The following is a 27,005-nucleotide window of genomic DNA, read 5'->3' on the forward strand; positions in this document are numbered from 1 at the left end:
AAATGAAATGACTGTTCCCATACTTCACTTTTACATAATGTAGAACACAAACAAAATCTAGGTGTTTGGTGGGGAAATCAGCATAAATAGAACTCTCCAAAGTGTTAGGTTAAACAAAACATTTTGTTATTTATACATTTTAAAAACATTTTAGTCCTTCAAATATTACCAACTGTGCAGGTTTTAACATTTAACACCCCCTCTCTGCAGTTCTCTTTCTGACTCAGTGACAAGAAGAGAAACAGGTTGTTTGGTTAACAGCTCGAGACAACAGTGTTATTTTATAACAGGACAATAAAATGTCGGGATCAACACAACAGGAGTAAAACTCTTCAAAAAGCTGGCTATAACACACTATTGCAAAAGCCTGTTTTTATTCATGCAGTAGTGTAAAGTACACTTAAAGCAAGGGAAATGGATCCAAACGTGATTTATCTAAAATGTTATGTAATGCATTCTGTTTTCTTCCTTGTAAGAAAAAAAGATTCAAATCAAAATAGATTAAATGAAGTATTCTGCCACCCTGTCTGGTGTGCCATTACAAGGATTTTTATCCCAGAATTCATTTCACACTGTTTAGCGTTCTGTTTAGCGGTTTACTTAAAAATAATCAATAGCTATTGGGGAAGTCTTAAAGTGGACATGAACTCTTGCACAGGACAAAAGGAAACAGACTGTATGTAACTGTATGTATTTAGAGAGTTTAGCCTGTGTAATTCCCCCTCATTTGTGTCTAATCACAATGTGTAATTCGGTCTCTCCCGTGTCACATGATTGCCACGGATCAGATGGCAGATGAGCTAATTTGAAAGCAATGAAGAGTAGTTTGAGTTTACGGACAACTCTGGAAAATCTAAGCTGGCTGCAATTTGAAAGAAAAGATGATTTTTTAATAGCATTACATTGGCAAAAAAGAGTTGTGCATAGGGATGAGTGAGAACAAATTTGTGAAAAGCAAAATTGACCTGGAGGGTGCGGGGGTGTGGGTTGTGTATGCAGGTATTAACTGATCTAAGTCGCCGCCCCCCTTCTGATGCGCTCCATTCCGCATTTTATTCTGAAATTTATCACTGGTGACATCTTAAAGAGGAACTCCAGTGAAAATAATGTAATAAAGTGCTTCATTTTTACAATAGTTATGTATAAATGATTTAGTCAGTGTTTCCCCATTGTAGAATCTTTCCTCTCCCTGATTTATATTCTGACATTTATCACATGGTGACATTTTTACTGCTGGCAGGTGATGTCAGTGTGAAGATGCTGCTTGCTTTTTTGGCAGTTGGACCCATCTGTAAATAGCGGTTATTTCCCACAATGCAATGAGGTTCACAGACAGGAAACAGTCCTGACATCCAACTGTGGGAGGGGTTTCACCACAATATCAGCCATACAGACACCCTGATGATCAGTTTGTGAAAAGGAAAAGGTTTCTCATGGGAAGGGGGGTATCAGCTACTGATTGGGATGAAGCTCACGGTTTCTCTTTAAGTCCCGCCAGGTGATCTGTACGGAATGTTAATTCTTTAGAGTTCTATGCACAAATGGAGATACTGCTTGCTTGGCAGTTGGAAAAAAAAATCCTGTCATTTCCCACAATGCAATGAGCTTCATAGTCGGCAAACAGTCAGGACCTTAGTCATGACATCACACTGTGGGAGGAGTTTCACAATATCAGCTATACAGACCCCCCTGATGATCTATTTGAATCAAGGTAAAGATTCCTCATAGGAAAGGGAGTATCAGCTAAAAGTTTCTCTTTGACGTGGTAGCAGCCAAGCACAGAACTCAGCAACTGGTATTATTGTTCATTCTCTTTAATATGACCACTATAGCTTGTATCTGTTTTTTTCTCATAGATAACAATGTACCCAAGTCAATGTTTCCAGTTGAGCAGAAACAAGGATATCCGTGTTATGGGAAGAACTGTTTCAATGCATTTTTCTGAATGTATGCCTTTTTCCAAATGCAAGGTCACTGCCAAGATCATGTAAATATGGGAGACCTTCACTCGCTGCGTTTGGATTATTCTCCAAATGCAGTACAGTATTAACTATTACTGGTCTGTGTAGATTGTCACATTAATCAGAGGTGTAGTTCATGTGGTGACTTTTGTCTCCAGAAGTGGGGTACAGGCACCATTTTCAATAATGTAGGTTATAATTTGATTATTTCAATGGAAAATAAAAAACAAAGAACTAGGAGATGCCAAAGATTTTTTTTTAAATGGATTACTAATCTAAAAGACTGCTTTACCATTTCACGGATGAGGAAGGGATTGGCCATACTTGATGCGACTCGTGAGGGCCCCGTCATTCAGGTTATTCTGCTACTGTGATAATGTTAACTGTTAATTATGACACAGGGGGTGGGCGTAAACCCTCCCAAGGTAGCCACTGATCTTTGCCAGAGCCCCTCACGAGGGCCAGTGGGTAACTATCCCTTGTAGGTAGTTAACTACTTTGCTGCGAGTGGCTACCAGGTCATGACCCCTGGAATTGCCCCACCAGAGGGAGAGAGAAAAAAATGAGCCCACAGAAGAGAGATGTCAAAAGCAGTCCAAAGTAGTCTAGGCCATGACAGGCAACTGGACAGTCAGGACACAAGCAGGGGTCAAGGCAGGTAACAACCATGGAAAGGTCAGGAAAAGGAAAAAAGTCAGCAACAGGATTTAGAATTTATTGGAAAAAAGGTCCAATATGATGAGAACTGACAGCAGTAGCTGTAGTCAGATTAGGATTAAATAGGCATAGCGTGGTGCCCTTTCTGTGCGTTATGAGCAATGCATAAGTTACTGGCAATGCACATGGGCATGGGGCCTAAAGCAGTGATAGGTCACAAGAAATGGGGCAAGCACTGTACACATGCGGAAGGATCCATGGACATATGCCAGACAAACATGCTCTAGGACAGGTATCCTGTGAGGCAAGCACTTAGTAATAGAATTGCATTTGGGATGCCATTAGTGACGTGTCACTCCTGAGGCATGCTAAAAACTTTCAGTTATTCTGTGATGAGAAGTAGAATCTCCAGAAATATCTTACAGAAGCAGTCCCTTTTGTGACATGGCCCTAAATAATCACTTTTCGTCATCTTCAACCTCGTTCCAAATCCAAGCATCGGGGCTGGAAACCTTGACAACCAGTGCTTGAGCGATACAAAGGCTTACCAGCAGTGCCCAAATTGATTTGATCTGGGTGAAATAATGTGCTGGCACTGTAACATAACCAATCCTAATGTCATTTTAACTTTATAGTCCCATTTAGACATTCATAGCTGGATTCAAACTGAAATGGAAAGATCATTTTCTAATACATTACAAAAGGACTTGCACAATAAGATACAGGTCATAACACTTTTACTAATGAAAGTGATTATAAATTTAAGGGAAAAAAACATTTCTGAAGGTTTATTTTTTATAGTTCAAATATTAAGTTTTAATATTACAAAAATTGAGTACATGGAGTTAGGCTACATTCACAGTGGAAGCTGCCTTCAGAAATGAAATACAATAAACTGAATAAGTCACACCACACGCTAGGAGACCTTTAGGTTGCATACAGTGAATGAAAAGTATGCTTCACTGCCAATTTAAACGCATGCGTCATGCAGTAACTGACTGTTCACATGGCTTCCCCAAAAATAGCAGAGGTACCAGAATATAACTACCGGTATATCTTCGAATATAAGTCTCGACTTCAATATTTGACCCTTTAAAGCTGGATTTTTTTCTTATTGACTCAAGCATTAGGCTACCCAACAAAGCTAATGGCTGCACTTGGGGACCGGGCGGAATTAACAGCTGCATTTAGGGTCCGGGGGGTTAATGACTGAACTGCATACAGTATTGCAGCCATTAACTCCACCTGTCCCTTAAGTGTAGCGAATACCTCCTCTAGGGCCCCAAGTGCAGCAATTATTCACTCCCCCCTTCCTACAGCCCAGTATCTTTCCCCTTGCCCCATTCCTTGTTGATTGTTGTGGCCAGGACTTTCAGAGCTGCCTTTTCTTGGCATTTCCTTTATCAGGAAAGTGTCACTTACCATTGGGTTAACTGCTGCAGATGGCACTGATAGTACACACATTACTCAGTGTTGCTTGTGACTCGTGTATAAGTCAACCGCAATAAATTTACTTAGTGAGTCAGACCTAAAGTTCTAGACTTTTATTCAAGTACGGTATATACAGTAGGTAGTATAAAAAAAGGGGACCTTACAGAGATATCTCAAACTACCCATTGCACGCTTAACTGCTCATGTGCTTTTGAGTCATACAAGACCAGAAATATACAAATGTCATCTCATTTGCTAGTAGCCAGAAACAGTATACATAAACTGGTTAAAACCACTCACATCTAAATTAATAGTTATGTGAACGGAGAGATGGACAATTATGCTAATTACAACAGCTTTGTCAATGACCTTCCAAGTATTACCTTCTGTGTAGCATAGTACGACGGCCCTTTTGAACACTGACAGATACAGTATGTGAACAAAAAAAAATACATTTATATTAGCATTGCAATGAGAAGGATCTATGTGTTGAGATGTGGGCAAGTATGAATAGGCTTTATTCTGTAATAATTAATAGACTAAGCTATTACAGCCTTTTAACAGAGGAAGCTAATAAGTAACTGAATGTGTGGGTGTCTGTGCATAAATAAACTGATTTCAGTAGTATTCTAATAATAGGTACCGGTATACACTAGACAATATTTTTGAATACACTAGATGTTCATTCATTTAAAACATCAAATCCAATGAACATCTATAAAAAAAAAATTAAGGTCTTTTCAAATGAAGCTTGACAGCTGAATGAACAGTGGTCGGGAAAGGCTGTCTTTTATCTAACAGAGTGGGTAGCAGGGGCGTTAAAAGTGACAGCAGTGCATAAGCCAGAACTACATTAGTTTTGCAATTAATTCGGTGTAGAAAGTTAGCAGCAGCAGTGCAGGCACCATTTTTCCCCGAAAATACAACACTATCATATTTATTTTTTCCCCAAAAGATGTGCCAGGGCTTATTTTCAGAGGATGTCTTATATTCCTTCCTCTGTACTGATCAGGCACCAGCCCTGTCATCCCTGCACACAGCTGAATCTTGCAGTGTGCAGGGATGACAGGACCTGTGCCCGACCGGCACTGTACAACATTGTGTCCCCTTGTTGGCTGCCTCTTCCAGCTGTGCAATGTACAGTACTGAACCGGCACCAGACCTGTAATCCCTGCACACAGCTGATAACCTTGCGGTGAGCCAGGATGACAGGAACCATACCTGATCAGCACTGCACCACATTGCTGGCCGCCTCTTTCTGCTGCTGTGCTTTGTACTGTAGCTTGTACTGTATTGGAGCCGATTGTCTTATGGGTGGGACCATGGCTCCCTTATTGGGCCAATCACTGCACTGGCTGAGACCATCAGCTCCAATAGAAACAAAAGTTGCCTGAAGCTGTGCTGGGGACACAGGCATGGAGTTGGGAGACAGCAGAAGACACCAGGAAGATATGGGGGACAGGGAAGACGCAGCAGAGCACAGGATACATTACGGTACCGTAATAATACAATTTGTCATTTTTCTCAACAGTAACGGTCGCTAGGGCTTACTTTCGGGGTAGGGTTTATATTTTGAGCATGATCGAAATTTCAGCTATGGTTTATTTTTAGGGGATGTCTTCTTTTTGGGGAAACGCGGCAATACAAGATTAGATCTGCTGATCTACTAAATAAAATCAGTTGCAAATAGGCATTTATAATAATACGATTCTCTACTACAAAGTTACTCCTGCTGTGAAATTTCATCCTTCGACGCACCCTGCCTTTCAATTACATTGTCTTTTCATAACACTGCATGCTTCATCACTATGTGTAAAGAAATGCCAACATTTGTAGGGTTGCTCAGGGAGCCACCCTGCTTGGCATCTGGAGCATTGGAGTATCTTGCCCATGGCTAGGTATTGGTTCCAGAAAGGATTAAAATCCTGGTCTCCTATGTCAAATGTGGTACCCTTTACCAGGCCCTCATGGAAATTGTCTAATTGACTGCTCACTTTCAGTGCCTTTGTCTTCATTTTAAAAAATATTCCTGAGAAGCTTATTATATATGTGACAGATTTTAATCAGTAAAGACGCATCCCAGCATGACAGTCAATTCCAGACTTGACATTACAGAGAAAGAATAGAGTCTTTCAAAATAAACCACTCTGCCTGACAGATAAAAAACAAAACCAAGCCTTCACTGTGAAAACCATTTAAAGGTAATGCATAGCACTTTTAATGTTTTAGGTAATTACTGTGTCTATCACTAAAAATAAACTGTTCAAATTACATTTTAGTACATTTTCCTTTAAATAAATCCTCTCTTTTTCTGCAGGTGCTCCACCTCCATCAGCACCTAGGAATTCAGTGTGTGCAGAGAAGAAGGTAATTGCTTTACTGTTTTAGTGAACAAAGTGCCCAGACTTGATCACTGATAATTAGGCCCCAAAGTTTTATGCTAAATATACTTGTGTTTAATGCACTGTGGCACTTATCTTGTAATTACAAATCTTGCCAATTATAAACAAATGCATTTCCACTTGGCCAAGTTTACTACAGTACTTCCATGTAGCACAGGTGCGAACAGATATTGAATACTTTGAACAGATTGTGTAGGTAAGCTCCCATACTACATGGAGGTGGCAAAATTGGTCAATCAGCCAATCAAAATAGGATGCATGTCCACACACAAAGTTTTCTACACAGGAACAATAAAGAGGATGAAACATATGTACAGTGGGATGCGAAAGTTTGGGCAACCTTGTTAATCGTCATGATTTTCCTGTATAAATCGTTGGTTGTTACAATAAAAATGTCAGTTAAATATATCATATAGGAGACATACACACTGACATTTGAGAAGTGAAATGAAGTTTGGTGGATTTCCAGAAAGTGTGCAATAATTGTTTAAACAAAATTAGGCAGGTGGATAAATTTGGACACCACAAAAAAGGAAATGAAATCAACATTTAGTAGATCCTCCTTTTGAAAAAATTACAGCCTCTAAACTCTTCCTGTATGTTCCATTGAGAGTCTGGATTCTGGTTGAAGGTATTTCGGACCATTCCTCTTTACAAAACATCTCTAGTTCATACAGGTTTGATGGCTTCTGAGCATGGACAGCTCTCTAACTCACACCACAAATATTCAATTATATTCAGGTCTGGGAACTGAGATGGCCATTTCAGAACATTGTACTTGTTTCACTGCATGAATGCCATAGTGGATTTTGAGCAGTGTTTAGGGTCGTTGTCTTGTTGAAAGATCAAGCCCCGGCGCAGCTTAAGCTTTGCCACTGATTTCTGGACATTAGTCTCCAGAATCTGCTGATACTGAGAGAATCCATGCGTCCCTCAATTTTGACAAGATTCCCAGTCCCTGCACTGGCCACACAGCCCCACAGCATGATGGAACCACCACCATATTTTACTGTAGGTAGCATATGTTTTTCTTGGAATGCTGTTTTCCTTTCATGCATAACGCCGCTTGTTATGCCCAAATAACTCAATTTTAGTTTCATCAGTCCACAGCACCTTATTCCAAAATAAAGCCGGCTTGTCCAAATGTGCTTTAGCATACCTCAAGTGGCTCAGTTTGTGCTGTGTTGGCGGAGAAAAGGATTCCTCTGCATCACTCTTGCATACAGCATCTCCTTGTGTAAAGTGTGCCGAATGGTTGAACAATGCACAGTGACTCCATCTGTAGCAGGATGATGTTCTCACCATTTGTCGCTTCTGTTTATTCAAGATTTTGCTTGGTCTGTCACTTGGAGCCTTACCCTGAACTGAGCCTATGGTCTTCCATTTCCTCAGTATGTTCCTAACTGTGGAAACAAGACAGGTGAAATCTCTGAGACAGCTTTCTGTATCCTTCCCCTAAACCATGATGATGAACAATCTTTGTCTTTAGGTCATTTGAGTTGTTTTGAGACCCCATGTTGCTACTCTTCAGAGAAAATTAAAAGAGGAGGGCAACTTACATTCGACCCACTTAAATACTCTTTCTCATAATTGGATTCACCTGTGTATGTAGGTCAGGCGTCACTGAGCTTACCAAGCCAATTTGAGTTCCTAATAATTAGTTCTAACGTTTTGGAATCAATAAAATGACAACAGTGCCCAAATTTATGCACCTACCTAATTTTATTTAAACAATTCTTGTGCACTTTCTGTAAATCCAATAAACTTAATTTCACTTCTAAAATATCACTGTGTGTCTCCTATATGATTTAACTGACATTTTTATCGTAACAACCAATGATTTATACTGGAAAATCATGACGATTAACAAGGTTGCTCAAACTTTCGCATCCCACTGTATATAATACAGCCTATTTTCACAGGCTCACTTTATACGATATTCATAAATTATTTATGCCCTCAATTAATGAGCAATAAGTTTAACACTACTTATGTCACCTAACTAAAAAAAAAGCAGATGTGATTTTGTGCACATTGCATTTGAAAGAGAGAGTGAAGATAATGATGGAGAAAAGACATTATTCCTCTATTTTTGTTCAAAAGGTCCGCGCTCAAACACATAGGCTATAGAACAAAGAAAGTCTCACGTCCCTTATTCAAATCCTCAGCAGACAATCCGAGATGAAGTTTGAGTTAGATCATCCACTTTAATTCATATGAACCATGTATTCACGTAACATGCAAAAAAACAGAAACACATATAGTGCATAACTGCTGGATTGATAAGGATTCCAACACCTCTCCGCAGTGCTCTTCCTTTACCTCACACTACACCATCTGTGCTGGGACACCCCCCTAAGTGCCCGCACTCACCCAGATGCCCTCCAAAGTATCCGGAGGTTGGAATTATAGCTTTTGGGGGTTTGGAACCATCAATACTCCAAGCAGTCCACTCCTGCTTCCTAATAACCACTTTGTTCCTCAGTAACACTAAAACTTAAAACAAACTGACATAGTGTAAAAACGTCAGATTTTAATAGGTAAAAAGGGGTAATGCACTCACAAACAGTGACTTCAGACAAGCGTTTCAAGTACAGGGATGGTCCCCGGGTGACTGTCCCGACTGCCGCCGTCTCAGATGCTCGCTGAACGCTGCTCCAAACACTTCCGTGTGTTCTCAATCTTCCCTTGCTGGTCGCATGTGCCATAGCTCCGCCCAATGCATTTCGTCAGGAACTGACTCATCAGGGGCCCCTTTTTACCTATTAAAATCTGACGTTTTTACACTATGTCAGTTTGTTTTAAGTTTTAGTGTTACTGAGGAACAAAGTGGCTATTAGGAAGCAGGAGTGGACTGCTTGGAGTATTGATGGTTCTAAACCCCCAAAAGCTATAATTCCAACCTCCGGATACTTAGAAGGGCATCTGGGTGAGTGCGGGCACTTAGGGGGGGGGGGGTGTCCCAGCACAGATGGTGTAGTGTGAGGTGAAGGAAGAGCACTGCGGAGAGGTCTTGGAATCCTTATCAATCCAGCAGTTATGCACTATATGCGTTTCTGTTTTTTTGCATGTTACGTGAATACATGGCTCATATGAATTAAAGTGGATGGTCTTACTCAAACTTCATCTCGGATTGTCTGCTGAGGATTTGAATAAGGGACGTGAGACCTTTTGAACATTTTGGTGGATATATTGTTTAACACAGCAATAGTGGAACGCGAACAACGCATGCAATTAAGTATTTGTTTGATCCTAAGCGCATAAGTATTTTTTAACATTCCTCTATTTTTGCCCATTAAGTATTAAAATGATAGTGCCACTGTGGAAAAAAACACAAAGTTGTATTCAGATATTTGAAAAACAATTAAATTAGGTTGCTGGTACAAGGTTTGGTGACAATATTTAAGTTAAAAGAGAGCCTTATTTTTCTGCTTTATGTTCTTTTTTACTCCTTGTACTGTTTATTTTAACTTTTACAAGGGTGTGGTCTTAAAAATGGTATTGGCTAGATAAGACGAGTAAGGGAGTATTTTCGCCTGCTCTCATATTTTGCACCCCTCTAGCATGGTGCTTTTTTTTTTTACATGTTCTTTGCAAAGTGTCTCCCTTTTACCTCCTTTATTACAGACTTGGCACCATAGTGGGTCCCTAATATTGCCAACTCTGTACCTTTACTACTTTATAATGCTCCTCTATATATAGCTCGCCTCTACAGGGTTGATTAAATAATGACCCTTTAAAACCCTAGTTTCGGGTCCAGTATTCTCTTGCATATTGTAAGTAATACAGCTTGTTCTTCAAAGCAGAAACTTTTTTTTTTAATTGTGCACAAACCCTTTTGGCATTATTCATTCTTTATTACCTAGTTTGGAAAACGGACTGTGTGAATGTCAAATACAATTTGGTCAACCCAAACTTCAGTCCATTATAATGTAGTTGTCTACATGAGTTAGTCAGGGAGGTGCTGGGAGGGAAGACCAGACAGTCTTAAGCTGGCCACTAACTGTCCAATTTCTAGCGAAAAATCGTTGGAGCGATCAGAAATTCTGATCGGATGAAAAATCGTTCACTACACCATCAACTAACCAATCTTTGCTTCCTATCTATCACGACCACCAAGAAAATCCAAATTTTCGTTTGACGAAAATTCATTCGGGCGACATTTTTTTCACTCGTTCATAATCGATTGTGTCCACCAATGGAGATTATTTACAACCAATCCGATCAGAATTTCTGATCGCTCGAACGATTTTTCGCTAGAAATTGGACCGTTAGTGGCCAGCTTTAATATGAATGCAGAGCTGAATCTGTCCACAATCTCTGTACTGTTGAGAGAGAAACACTTTGTGGCCAGCGCTACAGAGTCTCAAATTCCTGTCTAGGTACTCCTTACTCACTGCGAAATAGTGCACTTTCCCTTCCCACAGCCTCCAAAATATGTTTATTAAAGTTAAATAAAAGAGAAGGGAGAAATAGTTTATTATGTTCTTAGAAGTACACATGGCTTTCACACACACTGTAAATGGTGTGGGAAAAAAATGTAGCTACAGTAATGTACACCAAGAGTGCGCTTACAGGAGGTGGGCTTAGATGATGTTCTGGGTAATCAAAAGATTGAAAGATAAGAAGAAACTGGGCGCATAGATGTTTCTTGCAAAAGGTACAGAACAGCGATGCAGAAAACATTGCAATGGTAATTAATGCACATTTACTATCATATGAATTAGAAATGGGAGGCTGAGCTTGACCTCTAACCATGTCCCCTTATAGTGTTCCTCTTACAGTATGCTCCCCTTATATAGTGCTCAGTCTTTTATTACTCTCCAGTTACATCAGTACAATGTCCTTTTCTGTTGATCATTCTGCTCGTTTCTTCTCGTTAGCAATCTTATGCCTCATACCCATAGCTGATTTCTGCTGTCCCTTTGCTTGCATGGGAGCTGCCATATTGCTGGCGATTTCAGCACTATGCACAGAGCAAGGATAATGCACACCTTTTTATCCTGCACTGTGGTCACCTCAGCCTGTCAGTTTAAACTTAGAATTAGTTTTGTTTCCAATCTCTGCACAGGTAGAGGCTATAAAAAGTAAATAGTTCTTCATTTCTGTACATGACTTGATATCTGCTTGCATCTTTTATGTCTCCATTTCTCTCCCCTTGGGTATTACAATCAGAACATGGCAGTTTGCTGTCCCAGACTGAGAGCTCTGCCGCCCTCTATTAATATCACTGTCTGTGGGGGAAGTGGTGTGTGGCAGAGCTCTCCCTGGAATCCCTCACTGCAATGTGCTATAACTGTACTTATCTGACAAAGATAAAAGTGCGCAGGCTGTGTGCGGAGGAGACGCTCCGGAGGGATCTATGAGCTGCCATTACTGCTTGTGATGGAGCACAATGACAAGTGTGCGTAGCGATACATTTACTTAAAATATCATGCATAAATTATTAAGTATATCCACCATACAATAGCTCCTATATTTTTTTATTAATTTAAAGCGGCCAGAATTTTTAATGTATTTCATAGAACATGGTTTTAAAGGGAACCAGAGATGGGGCTAAAAAACAGAATATATATATACTTGGGGCTTCCTCCAGTTCCCTTCGGGCTGATTGATCCCATGCAGTCCTCCTCAGACTCCCCGCTTGTCCGCGATTGGCAGGGAAAGTCCTCTGGTCTGGGGTCAAATGCGCATGCGCAGCCGGGCGTGTGCGTGCTCCCAACACGTTCATGTCGCCAGAAGCGTTCTGCCCCTGAACGTTCCCAGCGACAGGAGCGAGACGGGGGAGCGCGCCTGGCTGGACTGCGTCGACTGGAGGATTTTTTGGGTTCAGGTACGGGCAAATGAGGAGGCGACTGTGGACAAGGAGGGAGCGATCAGGCCAGAGAGGGCTGGAAGCCCCCAGGTATGCATATTTTTTATTTCATCCAATCTCAGGTAAACTTTAAATTACTTATGCATAAACAAACCTGTATAAAAAAAAATAAAAATAAGAGTAAGTCAAACAAAAAAAGGAAAGGAAGGTAATTACCTGTGCAACCACTTCATTAGGGTCTGCTTAAGGCATGCCTCCTTAATTTTTGACGGCCTATCACACTTCAGCATGAAATGGCTGAGGAGTGATTGAGCAGATAACTGGACATTGCTGAGGAACAAATAAAGCTATGACTTGGTGCAGCAAGTATTCCCTTTTGGCTAGATTCACCCTAGCATGTGTGGTGTGTTTAGTACTCAAAACCAGTGCAGATCCACCCGCTGACAATTGTACTGGTATTTCTCCGGCACCCGACAAATTTTCTTTATTAGCTCATCACACCATCTGAAGTCTATTACGATTAATGAAAATTTCTGGGGACAGTAAGTGAACATCAGAAGCTGTAGCCAAGGCTTGATAGAAATGCATTTGATCAAACTTTACAGGTTAGTACTGCTTTCAACCAAGAAACTGAGATCAAGCCTATCCTATATAATAAGACACTACACAGAGAATTAAATGTGTGCATTAAACAACTAAGTGATCCCCGTGGCGCTCCTGAATAGTGCTATTGCAGCATGAACTAATTCCCGCAGGGCGACCGCTTTGCGGCATTGGTTTTATGACCCTGCATAAGTTGGCATGCGAAAGCGAATGCATATTTGCATGAGAATTGCCTCATGAATAGCCAATTAGGCCAAATTTTCTTAGCCAGTTTTGTCAGGTGTTCACTTGGTGTTTAATGCACACATTTAATTCTCTGTGTAGTGGTCTATATAATAAGACAGGTGCGCAGCACAGAGCCAGAGAGCCGTTGGGACTTGAGGACAGGGCCAGTGAGCCGGGCGGACGGGTACAAGCGTCCGGGTGCGCCTCTGTCAAAAAACAGACCTAGAGCCCGTTTTTATACGGGCTTGGGTCAACTAGTTAATTATAATTTACGTCACAGAAGACAAAAAAAGGAAGTTCCCTCAAAAAAACGCACCACTCCACAAGGGTCACAGTACTAAATCATCTTTGTTCAGAAAAATGTGATAAAAACACTTAAAAAAAAACATAAGGAGGGTGGTCATGCAAACAGTCAGATATAATTGGTACAAGTATAACATCAAGATACATAGCAGCCAAATGACTGAAGATCCACACCACAATCTTGAATACATATAGCACAATCAATAATGGCTGTAAGGAGAAATCTGTATAAGCAGCCACATAACAATAGACAATGATCATTGGTGTGCAACCAGCAAAAATAAAGTGCAGATAATCACAAACGTGCAAATAGGCATGTAAACGTATAAAAAAAACCCCATGCATAGGTGCCAAGAAGGGATAAGGTAAAGGTGCAAAAAGGCAGAATGAAAGTGCAAGACCGTGCTGAAGACAGTGCTGAACACACTGAGAAAGGTGTGCTGGGGCTTACCAAGAGGGATGGGGCTCTAGGAGAGGTATGGAGCATGGCGTCCCCCCATTTACTGTCGTGATTCGCCGCCCGCAATATGGCAGCTTCCTCTAAGCATTAAAGAGCACCAGCCAATGGGACGTGCTCAAGAGGCCACCCTGCAGTGTTAGGGAGTCTTGCCTTGAACTCCTTACTGAATAAGTACTGACCCTAGCCTGGATTCGAACCCTGGTCTCCCATGTCAAAGAGCCCTTCACCAGTACACTACCCAGCCACATTTGTCTTGAGTTCAGCAAGTAGCTAAAGCACCGCATACAATTTATCAAGCAGGTCTGCAATTCTGATTTCTTTGTGTAGATCTGTACAGTAGTTAATGCCATATTTTAGATATATCCTGTTTGTTCACTGAACACAATGTCCTGCCGCACATCAATAAAGCTATGTTCATAGTGGGGAGTTGTAGTGCAATGTAATGAATGTATTGTAACGTGGAAAGTCACACCGCAATGTTAAACCTATGCGACATTCACAGTGCATCCAGTGCGTTGAGATTTAAAGTGGAATAAAACTGACATAAAAGATTCAATAAAAATGCGTCTTCCTACTTTTTATTACCCATTCAGTTACTATAATTGCTTTTGTGCATGAGTAATATTGCCCGTTTACAAATTACAAGATCCCATAGTACAGTTTATCTGCTCTGAAGGCTGCCATTGCATTATATTCATAGATTTTAATATATAAATACAGCAGCTATCTAGTGAAAATGTCTCATCTGTCTCTGCTTGTCAGCTCAGTGCAGTTCCGTTTCAGCACATGGCTGGCTGTAATGAATTGTAGCAACAGAGGAATGTAAAAGCAAAGAAGAAATGTTGAGTTTCAGACCACTTTAATGGAGTGTGGTATCCCAATGCACTGTATGGAATGCATTAATACACAAGGTGAACAGTGAAGCTGTAGCATACTCTTAATTGACTACATGCTTCACTGTATGTGACGCAACACATATAAAGTAGTGTGCAGCTTTTCCGTTCCTGTTTGTACAGGGAACAAAACACAAATCCCACTGTGAACTTTATGCAGTTATTCCATAAAAACCCAAACTAAAAAGTTAGCATCAAAGCAAGGGATCGTTACAGTTAAAGTGACTTACTTTGGGTGTAAGATCACTGCAACACCACAGGGCAGACACCTTTTAGAAACTCAACATTGCAAAGCAGAACAATCGCCTTCCATATGGATCACGCAATGGTTTACTATGCAGTTATACATTAGAAGAAATACTAGGGTTGAGAATTGAAAGTGGTGTGAGAAATAAGTTCAAGAATGACAAGCTTATCTGGAATTTTCTGCATCCACAAACACAAAGCTGCAGTGTTTCCCATATGTTTTTATTGTTTATTTTTTCCATGTGCCTGAAGAGTCTACAAACTGCAGTGAGTGGTATCATGGGTACAAAGAAATGCACGTGCTTCCTAATTACTGATTCATTACAGGAAAAGGAAACAATTCTGAAGAAACTTCAGATGTTTATGTTCATAGGAAAAACATTTGGCTGACAAAGACTCTACCATCTCACATGATGGTATAGCAATATACTCAAAAACTGTATTAAAAAAAAAACATGTAAAAAGATTTTCCAACATACTAGGACAATACTGTGAGCTTATGAAATTTGGCGGCGGTCCATATTGCTTTGTAGGGGCACTCACAAACAATCAGATCATCACCTAATAATATCAGCAAATGCTGTAATCTCTTCTATTGTATGCAAATATCCCCGTCTGCATGACCAATGGAAAAGTATTAAATCCAACTTATTAGAAATGTTATGTCCATGATTATTCCATACCAATACTGTGGCCTCAATTCACGGAGCATTATCAAACGTTTATCAAACACTTTATCAAACGTTTGATAATTTACCTCATGGGTAAAATCTCACTAAGGTGTTATATATTTGTTGAACGTTTTATCGGTAAAACATTCAATAAATATATAACACCTTAGTGAATTTAAAACGAGATTTTACCCATGAGGTAAATTATCAAACGTTTGATAAAGTGTTTGATAAACGTTTGATAATGCTCCATGAATTGAGGCCTTAGGCTCCTTTTACACGCGTTTCACGCAACAGTAATGCTGCACACGGTGGACACTGTAGAACGGACCCAATGTTTTGAACGGGTCCTTGTAGGTGCAGAACACAACACAAGCTGCATGCATGTTTCTGGACAGCACACACATCTGCCAAGCATGACTAGAGTGTCAATGCCCATATAGTATGAAAGGGGCCTTATGGCGAACACAAATAAAAAAAAATGTGTTCCTACTCTTATAAATGTAGCTACTAAAAGATTTTTCAATATGCCAAAAATCAAAAAAGGCCATGGTCACACTGAGGATGTCAGGTGCAGAGAAGTGTATTGAACTCTTGGTACTAAATAAAGATCTTTTTCAAAGGACCAACAATTAAAGTGCACCACTGTCACACCTTGGATCTCAAGTGCAGTGAGAAACCTCCTGACTACAAACCCAAGACATTTCAAAAGAGAATTCGGCTACGGACCCACTACCAGCGCTTTGTGGGAAATTGCAAAGCAACTGCAATTTCCCAAATAGTGTTAGTGGTGCGATTTCACTTTGATTCCCAGAGTGACTGTGATCTGGCTCTGCAGCCACTGATGCAATAACTTCGGGATCACTCCCAAAATGCTGCAGGGAGGGATTTGGGATCACTCCACGATCGCAACAATACGAGTTAAGCCACCCCCATAGGATTCCACTGTTGCAGCGCTTTGCCGATTGGTAAGCTCTGCAGAATCGTTCCTAGTGGGTCCCAGGCCTAAACGCACCTACAGACTACCAAGGCAAGTTTCTATTAAAGCCCCTAGCTGAGCAAAGGCTTGTCACTGAAGACAAAGATCTGCAGGACTATGTATTGCAGGCTGTACAGTATGTAAACAAAGCTCTGCTTCTTTCTCATACTGGGAGTAAAAACAGTATAATATGTATTTGAACATCTTGACATACATTTAAAGGGATGCCCGAGGTGAGAGGGAGATGGAGGCAGACTTGTTTATTTCCTTTCAAACAATGCACATTGCCTGGCAGTCCTGCTGATCCTCTGCCTCTAATACTTTAAAGGGAACCTTAACAGAGAGAGATGGATGTTTCCTTTTAAACAATACCAGTTGCCTGGCAGTACTGCTATCTCTTTGGCAACAGTAGTGGCCGAATCACACACCTGAAACAAGCATGCAGCTAATCCAGTCTGACTTCAGTCACAGCACCTGATCTGCATGCTTGTTCAGGGGCTGTGGCTAAAAGTATTAAGAGACACAGGATCAGCAGGAGAGTCAGGCAACTGGTGGTATTTTAAAAGGAAAAATCCATATGCTTCTCAGTTTAGGTTCCCTTTAAGCCATAGACCCTAAACAATCATGCAAATCTGACAAATCTGTTGACAAATCTGACAGATTCTGTTGACAAATCTGTTGACAAATCGGACATGATTAGCTGCATGCTTGTTTCAGGTGTATGATTTAGACGCTACTGACCAGACAGATCAGGAAGACTGCCAGGCAACTGATATTGTTTAAAAGGAAATAAATATGGCAGCTCCCATAGGTCTCACACCTTGGGTTCCCTTTTACTCAACAGACACACAAGTTTGCTTATACTTGACACTTCCCCCAATGCTCATCTGGCAATAACGTCTAGGTTCCAGGCAGCCTCCTACACCATCTCCCAGAGGCCAATCCACAACAAGATTCATGTAGCCAGCACCTCTGTCCTTCAGCAACCTCAAGCTGGCCTACTGGTTGAGCAAGATAGGCAGCCAGTAAATGCCTAGCAAGCATCTAATAGTCTTTATACCTAAATGAGGGATAAAATTCTCCTCTCAAGGCCACAATAGTAACGGAGATGTGTGCAGACAAAACAATTCAAACATTGTAATTCCTGCTTTAATTGGTAGCCAGGATCAGCTCTCATTAAGGAACCATAAATGACCTAGAAAAAACACTTTAGCTTCAGATTGCGGTTTCAAGCCAGCATGGATTTATTTTGGCACAAACTCAGAGGAAAACTAAAAGTACATTTTAGCAGGGGAAGTGTTTAATTTTGACTTGTCAGAACTGCCATCAAAGTCTGACAGGATGCTTTCATGAAATATTAACAGAAAAATGTCAAAATCAGACAGTGCTTTACTTTGAAGACAAACTAAAAGTAGTAATGCTTAAAAGGAGAATTACATTAAATTATTGTAGCGCAGCGAGGAGGCCCATTGACATTAGAAGACAGTTGACTGCACAGGAAAAAAATGAAATATCCCCAGAACATTCTGTTTCACAAGTACAAGCACCTGGCCAAGGGTTCACGTTTGTGATAATGGAGCGGGGAAGACGTTACAACCAGTTCTGCTTACATGTCTTATCAGGTCACTGTGCTCCAACCTCTTGAACTAAAATAAGGTACAAAAAAACTATGTATTTTCTAAACTGCCATTTAACCAAACACTGACAGTGGTGCCTAGAAATTGTCTTCAAACAATAAATGTAGTTATGAGTGTTTCTTACCACAAAAACAATATGATCTCTGCTTGATATTTTACAATCCTATTTAATAAAATACAAGTGTCCCTGCGTCTGTCCCTGTATCAGTGCTTTGCACTACTGCACATGACAAGCACTGACAGACGTTGGGACAGGATGCAGGGCGGGAGGGCCGGCCGAGCGGGGACGGACGCGTGTGCACACTGACTGGCGGCGGTGGCACCGTGAAGAGACCTAGAGCCTGTTTTTAAGCGGGCTTAGGTCAACTAGTACTGTTATAATGATGCTGGGGCATCAGTGGTTGCTGGATGCAGAAACAAGGCTGATTTGACTTGCATATAGCTACACATTCTCAATGGAACCCCAGAAAGGGGCTGATCATTGTCCCTGTGAACTTCCCCTTCCTGTACTAGAACTTCCTTAAAGAGAACCTGAATTGAAAATTAAAAGTCAAAATAAACAAACACGTCATACTTATTTCCTGTGTAGTGTACTCATCAATCTCTTTCTCCTCTCATGCGTCCTGTTTGTCCACTAATATCAATGGAATTCTCTGCCCTCCATTTTGAAAATGTCCATTACCCCATTACAGCTTCCTGGTCAGCACACTGCAAAACTGTAATATCGCCCACTTGAGCCATAGGGAAACATGGACTTTACCTTGCACATTTAGTTGCAGCTGACAGCAGCTGAAATATAATTGACAGCAGCTGGTATATTTCAGTTCTGACAAAATCTTGTCAGCAATGGATGGACTCACTGTAAGAAGAAAATGGTGAGCTTCTGAGAGGAACTGATGGTGAGGTAAGTATGTAATATTCATTTGCAGCTACGTCATGTGTTTATTTTCAATAATTTTACGCAGTACAGGTTCCCTTTAAGTCAGTAGTGTGGCTACAATGGATTGGGAATGGACTGATCAGGCAGTGTCATAGCCTTGGCCTAGTTTGTTGCGTTTCACATTGTCTACATCCTTGCATAAACATGTACAACTATGTATTCTTAAATTGAACTTGAACTTAAAACACTTTTGCAAACAAAAAATATTGCTGAGTTCTACTCACAAAGATAATGCATAATGCTGTTAGTTTGAAGCTAATCTAATTGCTCGTTTTGAATGCTGCTGTCAGAATCCTGTGTGCAGCTTTGATTCTGTGTGCAGGGAGTGGAGGGCAGGACCAGGGCCGGCTCTAGCGTGGGGCGAGAGGGAGTTGAGCACCCTCAAGCATCAGCATGGGGTGTCAGCAGAGAAGAGGGAGAGCGTTGGGCACAGTGGGGAAGAGGGGACATCTCCCCCACTTTCCCTCACCTTGGGGCTCCCCCTCTCCCTCTTACCCCCCCCCCCCCCTCCAGAAATCAGCGGCGGGCCGGCAGCACTTCCCAGCACGGGAGAGAGAGATCGATCTGCGCGCCACGCCACTACTCTGGTCTGGACTAGACCAGAGTAGTGGCGTGGCGCGCAGATCGATCTCTCTCTCCCGCGCTGGGATTGGGAAGAAAGTAAGTCTTCTGCCGCCGGCCCACCGCTGATTTCTGGAGGGGGGAGCGAGGGGGGAGGAGCCCCAGGGTGAGGGAAAGGAGGGGGGGGGGGAAGATGTCCCCCCCTTCCTTACCCCACCGCTATGCCCATCCTCCCTTTTCTCTCTCTGCTGACACCCACCTGGGGACATCTATACACCTGGCTAGACTGCGCCCTGGGGACATGGTAAGTCCCACTTATAAGTCCCTGGCTACATATACTGAGCACATATACCCCTGGCTACATATACTGGGCACATATACCCCTGGCTACATATACTGGGCACATATACCCCTGGCTACATATACTGGGCACATATACCCCTGGCTACATATACTGGGCACATATACCCCTGCCTACATATACTGGGCACATAGACCCCTGCCTACATATACTGGGCACATATACCCCTGGCTACATATACTGGGCACATATATCCCTGGCTACATATACTGGAGACACTGGCTGTTTGTCATTATGTGCATTTACTGGTGAAAAGCTGTCTCTTATGTGCATTTACTGGTGAAAAGCTGTCTCTTATGTGCATTTACTGGTGAAAAGCTGTCTCTTATGTGCATTTACTGGTGAAAAGCTGTCTCTTACGTGCATTTACTGGTGAAGAGCTGTCTCTTATGTGCGTTTTACTGGTGAAAAGCTGTCTTTTATTATGTGCATTTACTAAGGAAACGCTGTCTCTTATGTGCATTTAGTGGGGAAACGCTGTCTCTTACGTGCATTTAGTGGGGAAACGCTGTCTGTCATTATGTGCATTTACTTCATATGTTTTTTATGTAACTACATTGGCTATTATAACTACATTACAGTTAGCCCCACCCACATTACATCATGGCCACACCAATTTTTTCACCGCGGCGCACGAATTTCCTCGACCATGTTGCCCCCTACCCATTTTTGACTGCCCCCTTATATGTGCCAGTCTACAACCGGCCCTGGGCAGGACTACAGAGTATGTAAAAACAAATGAGTAGGAACCTAAAGTCAAGATACACTGAATAGGGGGCAGGCTGTAAACTTAAAGTGACCGGAGCGGATTAAAAGAAAAAAGTTTTATAGATACCTGGGGCTTCCTCCAGCCCCATCTGCTCGGGTCGCTGCCATCCTCTGCTGTCTGCAGCTCTGATACCGGGTCCCGTCACTTCTGCCAGTCGGGGCCAGACTACTACTGCTGGAATGATATGTAAAGAGCGCACTTCTCTTATGTCAGACTGGCCGCAACTGACAGAAGTGATGGTACCCGATATCGTAGCTGCAGACAGCGGAGGACGGTGGCGCAGTAGCGATCTGAGCGGATCGGGCTGAAAGAAGCCCCAGGTATGTATAAAACATTTTCTTTTAACCACCCTGGCGTTCTGATTAAATCGCCAGGGTGGCTGCGGGAGGGTTTTTTTTAAATAAAAAAAAAACTATTTCATGCAGCCAACTGAAAGTTGGCTGCATGAAAGCCCACTAGAGGGCGCTCCGGAGGCGATCTTCCGATCGCCTCCGGCGCCCAGAATAAACAAGGAAGGCCGCAATGAGCGGCCTTCCTTGTTTTGCTTATATCGTCGCCATAGCGACGAGCGGAGTGACGTCATCGACGTCAGCCGACGTCCTGACGTCAGCCGCCTCCGATCCAGCCCTTAGCGCTGGCCGGAACTTTTTGTTCCGGCTACGCTGGGCTCAGGCGGCTGGGGGGACCCTCTTTCGCCGCTGCTCGCGGCGAATCGCCGCAGAGCGGCGGCGATCAGGCAGCACACGCGGCTGGCAAAGTGCCGGCTGCGTGTGCTGCTTTTTATTTCATTCAAATCGGCCCAGCAGGGCCTGAGCGGCAGCCGCTGGCGGTGTTGGACGAGCTGAGCTCGTCCAGACCGCTCAGCTGGTTAATCAGCTCTGGTTTCCTTTAACCTCCTGCCGACCGTGTCACGCCGACGGGCGTGGCCGCGGCAGCAGCTCCAGGACCACCTAACGCCGGCGTAAAGTCCTGGGGCCAGCTAATGCAGGAGATCACACAAAGGCTGCGCATCTCCTGCCTGGGGGGGTCGAGCTCCGCCCCGCCTACAGTCTCCAAGCGGCAATGGGAGACTGTTCCGTCTATTTACATGTACAGCGCTGCGATCGGCAGCAGCGCTGTACTGGGGACAGCCGTGTGACACGGCTATACCCCTGGGACACTGGAGAGCGATCGGCTCTCATAGGCAGAAGCCTATGAGAGCCGATCGCCATGATTGGCCGGCTGGGGGGAGGGAGGGATAACATTTAAAGTAACACTAATTTTTATTAAAAAAACAATAACAAAAATATTTTTACAAACAAAAATAAACATGGGGGGGAGCGATCAGACCCCACCAACAGAGAGCTCTGTTAATGGGGAGAAAAGGGGGTTACTTGTGTGCTGTGTTGTGCGGCCCTGCAGCTTGGCCTTAAAGCTGCAGTGGCCTATTTTACTAAAAATGGCCTGGTCACTAGGGGGGGTTTAGCACTGCGGTCCTCAAGAGGTTAAAAAGAACCTAAAGTTAAAAATAAATAAATAAAAAAGAAGGCCACATTACTTCAAAACTTCTGGGCCTATTTTTGCTGGCTGATTACTAAAATAAGCCTGCTGTAGGTCTTCATATAGGCACACTTTGATATCATCCTGGCCTAGGTTAGCAATCTTGCCTCAACACTATTCTCCAAGGTTCAATATCCCAACTTGAACACTATCTGCATACACACAACACATTGTTGCTTACTAAGTGTACCTTAAGTAGCTGCTCTTCCTAGCTGCCTATGCACTTTGAGTACTAAACAAGAAGGTTGCTCAACACATGCCAGCTCATACATGTATGCTTAAACCTCTGCTCTAATTTACAGGCCAGAGCAAGTTCATGTGAGGGGTGGGCCTGACATCACAGAGAGCCTCTAATTCCCCACCAGGGTTCACAATTGGCTAAATTTATTAAAAAAACCTACAAGAAAAAACGTACGAGTGCAGCAATTTTATTTTGTCCAGTCCAACATTGTTTTAATGATGATCGGCGTACTGTAGAGGAGGGGAAGTTTTCCTTAATTGAAATTCTAACAGTTAAAGTACATCTGCGCTAAGAGAAATTTGGAGACTGCCATATTTATTTCCTTTTAAACAATCACATTGCCTGGCTGTCCTGCTGATCCAATACTTAGCCCGTTGACCCTAAACAATCATGCAGGTAAGGTGTTTCTGACTGAAGTCTGCCTGAATAAGCCACATTCTTTTTCCAAGTGTGCGATTCAGACATTACTGCAGCAAAAATAAATCAGCAGGACTGCCAGGCAACTGGTATAGATTAAAAATTGCCGGCCTCCATATCCCTCTCAGTTCCGGTGTACTTTGGAGTTTTAAGTGAACTATAAAAGCTGAGAAGTGGTAAGAAGTGGAATAAAATACAAACAAACATAGGCTCCTGTAAAGCTTCTGAAAACTCTGAACCTTTTCTTTCTGTAGAGATGGCTGCAGTGTTCCTGAGATTGCAATGCAGTTACATGATGTGGCTCTTTTAGACACAAACCGTTCATAGTGGATATCTCTGTGATCTTGGTAAACTACCCTTTTGGACAACCATGGGATAGTTTGTAAATGCTGCTCTATCAAACTCTTGAGCAATGGAAAAGTTGATTCAACTCCCGTAACATGTTTTGTAGTGTCTCAAATAGCTTGGATGATCTAACCCTTAAATTATCAGTGCCATGCAGATTTAAATGGCCTTTACTATTTTAGATGTGTTTTTCTAACCTTCTGAGAGCATACAAAGTTAGGGATGGAGAGCTTTGGCACAAGCCTATGGGCATAGCTGGCGAACACAGTACTGTGGGAACAGAGAGACTGGCTGTCACAAGAGACTGTCGGGATTTTCTCATCTAAACCGAAAAAAATCTCTCTATTTAGCTGCTGTGGAGCTACAAATTCCAGCATGTCTTGCTATGCAGAAGCCGGCAAAATATGTTTCTGCTAGAAATAATACAAAGCCCGAAAGGCAGCTGCCGAATGCTGATCTAGAAGATAAAATCATATCGCTGACACACATACCACCATGTTATACGCTTCTGGAACTTCAATTTCAAATTGGAACTTCCCTCCTTGGTAATAGCTTTCATCTGAAAAATAGAAAAAAATAGGCATTTAATAGAAGCAGTCATGCTCTGCTGCACACTGTACAATTGTCACAAAGAGATCATTCATCCATGTAACACTGCCTAATGTGAACATTCCTCTAACGCGTGTGCACAATAAGCAGATCACATCAAGTAGAACTTATCCCGTTTTTTGTTCCACTCAGAACTAACGAAGTGCCAAATGGCAGCGGCTGTTGATTTGCTTCAGTTAAATCATTTTACTGGCAGAACCTTAAAACAAAATGCAGGTAATGCATTTAGAATCCGGAAACACTTTAGAAAAATCAAGAAGAAAGTAGAGTTGTTAGATTTGAAGAAGAGTCAAATATAGAAGCAACAGGGCAAATATACAAGTATTGAGAAGATACTAGGTTCATTTGGCCTGATGGAACGTTAGAATATTTTCACTTCTAACTGGTGAAGCCATTCATAAGCTGGTAATACCCAAAGCCTGCATGCATTCAAGTGGCGGATCACTTCCGGATTATCAGAGGAACATTAGATAATTAGTAAGGCAATTGACTATAATATAGCTTGGTAATCTTAATAGCACTGGAGAATCGGTGACAGGTGATCGACTACAATATCGCAGAACACCGACGGGTAAGTTAAGCATTGGGGTTATCTGAGAAGCATTGGAGGAACCAGGGTTGTGGAGTCGGTACAAAAATCATCCGACTCCAAATCCTCAGTTTATGAAACCACCGACTCCAACTCCGACTCCAGGTACCCAAAATTGCTCCGACTCCTTAGTCTAATACATACCAGTGCTGTGGAGTTGGGACAAAAATCATCCAACTCTGACTCCGACTCCTCAGTTTATGAAACCACCGACTCCTTAGTCTAATACTTACCATGGCTGTGGATTTGGTACAAAAATCATCCGACTCCCACTCCTCAGTTTATGAAACCTCCGACTCCAAGTACCCAAAATTGCTCCGACTCAGAATCCACAGCCCTGGGAGGAACGGAAGCGGTAGTAGGCGGTTGGCTATATAATATTGCAGAGCGCTAACATCCTTGCAGCTAGCTGCTATACCACAGATAGCATTCTGGAGAGATTTAGAGGAAAGTGATTTTGGACCATCATTTATTAATTGCCAAATTTCAATCGCTCTGTAGGCTCCCCTGCATTGACTTAACAAGCCTATCGCTTTTGGAATCGCCAATGACTCTAAAGCTCTGCTAAAAGTGCTTTAGTGGGCCATAATGTGTAGTAAGTTACTTTTAGATTTTTGCTCAGAGAAGGGCTTTTACATTTAAACTACAACCTGTTTAAAGGGAACCTAAGGTGAGAGGGATATGAGGGCTGCCATATTTATTTTCTTCTAAACAATACCAGTTGTCTGGCAGCCCTGCTGATCCTCTGCCTGTTACACTTTTAGCCCTAGACCCTGAACAAGCATGCAGCAGATCAGCTGACTCAGCTGACTAAGGCTTTACTGGGATTAGCCATAAGCTTGTTCCAGGGTTTTGACTCAGAAACTACTTATGCCAGAAGATCAACAGGGCTGCCAGGCAAATGGCATTGTTTACAAGGAAATAAATATGGTAGCCTCCATGTCCCGCTCACCTTAGGTCCCCTTAAAGTAACATAAGATTTGTTGAAAGCATACTGGCTGATGTTCATATTCTATCGAAACATTACATTTTTTTCCTCTTACTACAAGGCAGATTTGCATATACAAATCCATGTAAACTATAATGAATTCACCCAAATCAAAATGATGCACACTAAAAGAACCAATTATTTAAGATCTCTTATCACCCAAAACATCTTGAACCCTTTTTTTTTCTTAGAAAGAAAAGCAATAGTGGTCTTCAAAGACAACATTTCAGGAATCTAAATAAAAATAGCCTGGCACCGCCAATTACTAATGGTTATGAAGTTTTGTATAGTTGTTTACAGAGGCAAATTATTGCAATTGGGCCAATTAAATGCTCTTCCTACTGATCTGTATTGGCCCAAATCTAAGCTGCATACAATTTGCATTCCATTTACCTGCAAGTTGGGTTTACTTGCATCTCACTGACCATTTCTAATTTGTGAGTAAATACATGCCTTTGTGTGCCGCTTGTGAGTTTTCTGGATCTAGGCCCACAATAGAAAGTCTGTTCTACACACCATCTACCAATGACAGCAGTTTATCTGATCTGTCAATTGTGCTTCTCACTGGATTGGAGTATGCAAGAAGCACAAAGAGATCTACTGAAATTTAGATAGAGTTTATCTGCCTGATAGACTCATTTTAATGTCACACAGCCTAGTTTGAGCTTTATAATGGTCAATACAAGTTCACTACTAAAACAAAACAAAACAAAACAAAAATCATAATTGAGCTGTGACAGAGAGTAACTTAATTTCTCCCATGACGCTCATGTAACACGGACAATAATAAATAAATGACATGCCCAAGTAGTAGAACTTTGGCCAAAGTAAGTGCCAGCATATGAACAAAGGCCCCTCTTTGTGAGAAACAGGAGCAGCAGTTAATATAGCCACAGTGTGATGGAAATGTGCAACAGTGTGTACTTAATAGTGTGATCATCTCATTGACATGCTTGCTGGCCTTGTGGGTGACACAAACTAAAAACATCATTTACACCCAGCTGAGCAACTCCAGGACACGGCAGAAGGAGAAACATGCAGCTGGGTGGAACACAGAACAAAGCGCCAAAGCGAGACTCAAAGCTAAAACCCTATACTAAGATGTGGCTGGCACCAAGGCTGATATGGCACTGGATAGTACACCAATCAAGTACTGTGGAAATAAATCCTGATATGTTTGTTGCCACAAGTCAAGAAATTATTAATTACATGGTGTAACACTGCTGCAGTTTTGCATAACTAAGTGTACAGCATACTGCTGGAACCCCTAGTTAAAGGGCATTCCTGCCAGCTGTGAGCATTTTGCAGATTTGTAAACACTGTCATGACAAATACATCAAAGCAGCCACTGCTGACCTCTTGC

At 42.0% G+C, this 27,005-nt stretch overlaps 1 protein-coding gene across 1 annotated transcript in view; it reads right to left on the reverse strand.

The window, feature by feature from the left end:
- Positions 1 to 27,005, reverse strand: part of UBE2F (ubiquitin conjugating enzyme E2 F (putative)) — a 335,459-nt gene that overhangs the window by 178,326 nt on the left and 130,128 nt on the right. The window contains exon 5 of the mRNA XM_068245372.1: positions 23,948 to 24,015. Within this exon, the coding sequence (XP_068101473.1) occupies positions 23,948 to 24,015 (68 nt within the window). The remainder of the gene's footprint in view (positions 1 to 23,947; positions 24,016 to 27,005) is intronic.

Source organism: Hyperolius riggenbachi, chromosome 7 (genome assembly GCF_040937935.1).
Source record: "Hyperolius riggenbachi isolate aHypRig1 chromosome 7, aHypRig1.pri, whole genome shotgun sequence".
In the NCBI taxonomy this organism is placed as follows: Eukaryota; Metazoa; Chordata; class Amphibia; order Anura; family Hyperoliidae; genus Hyperolius; species Hyperolius riggenbachi.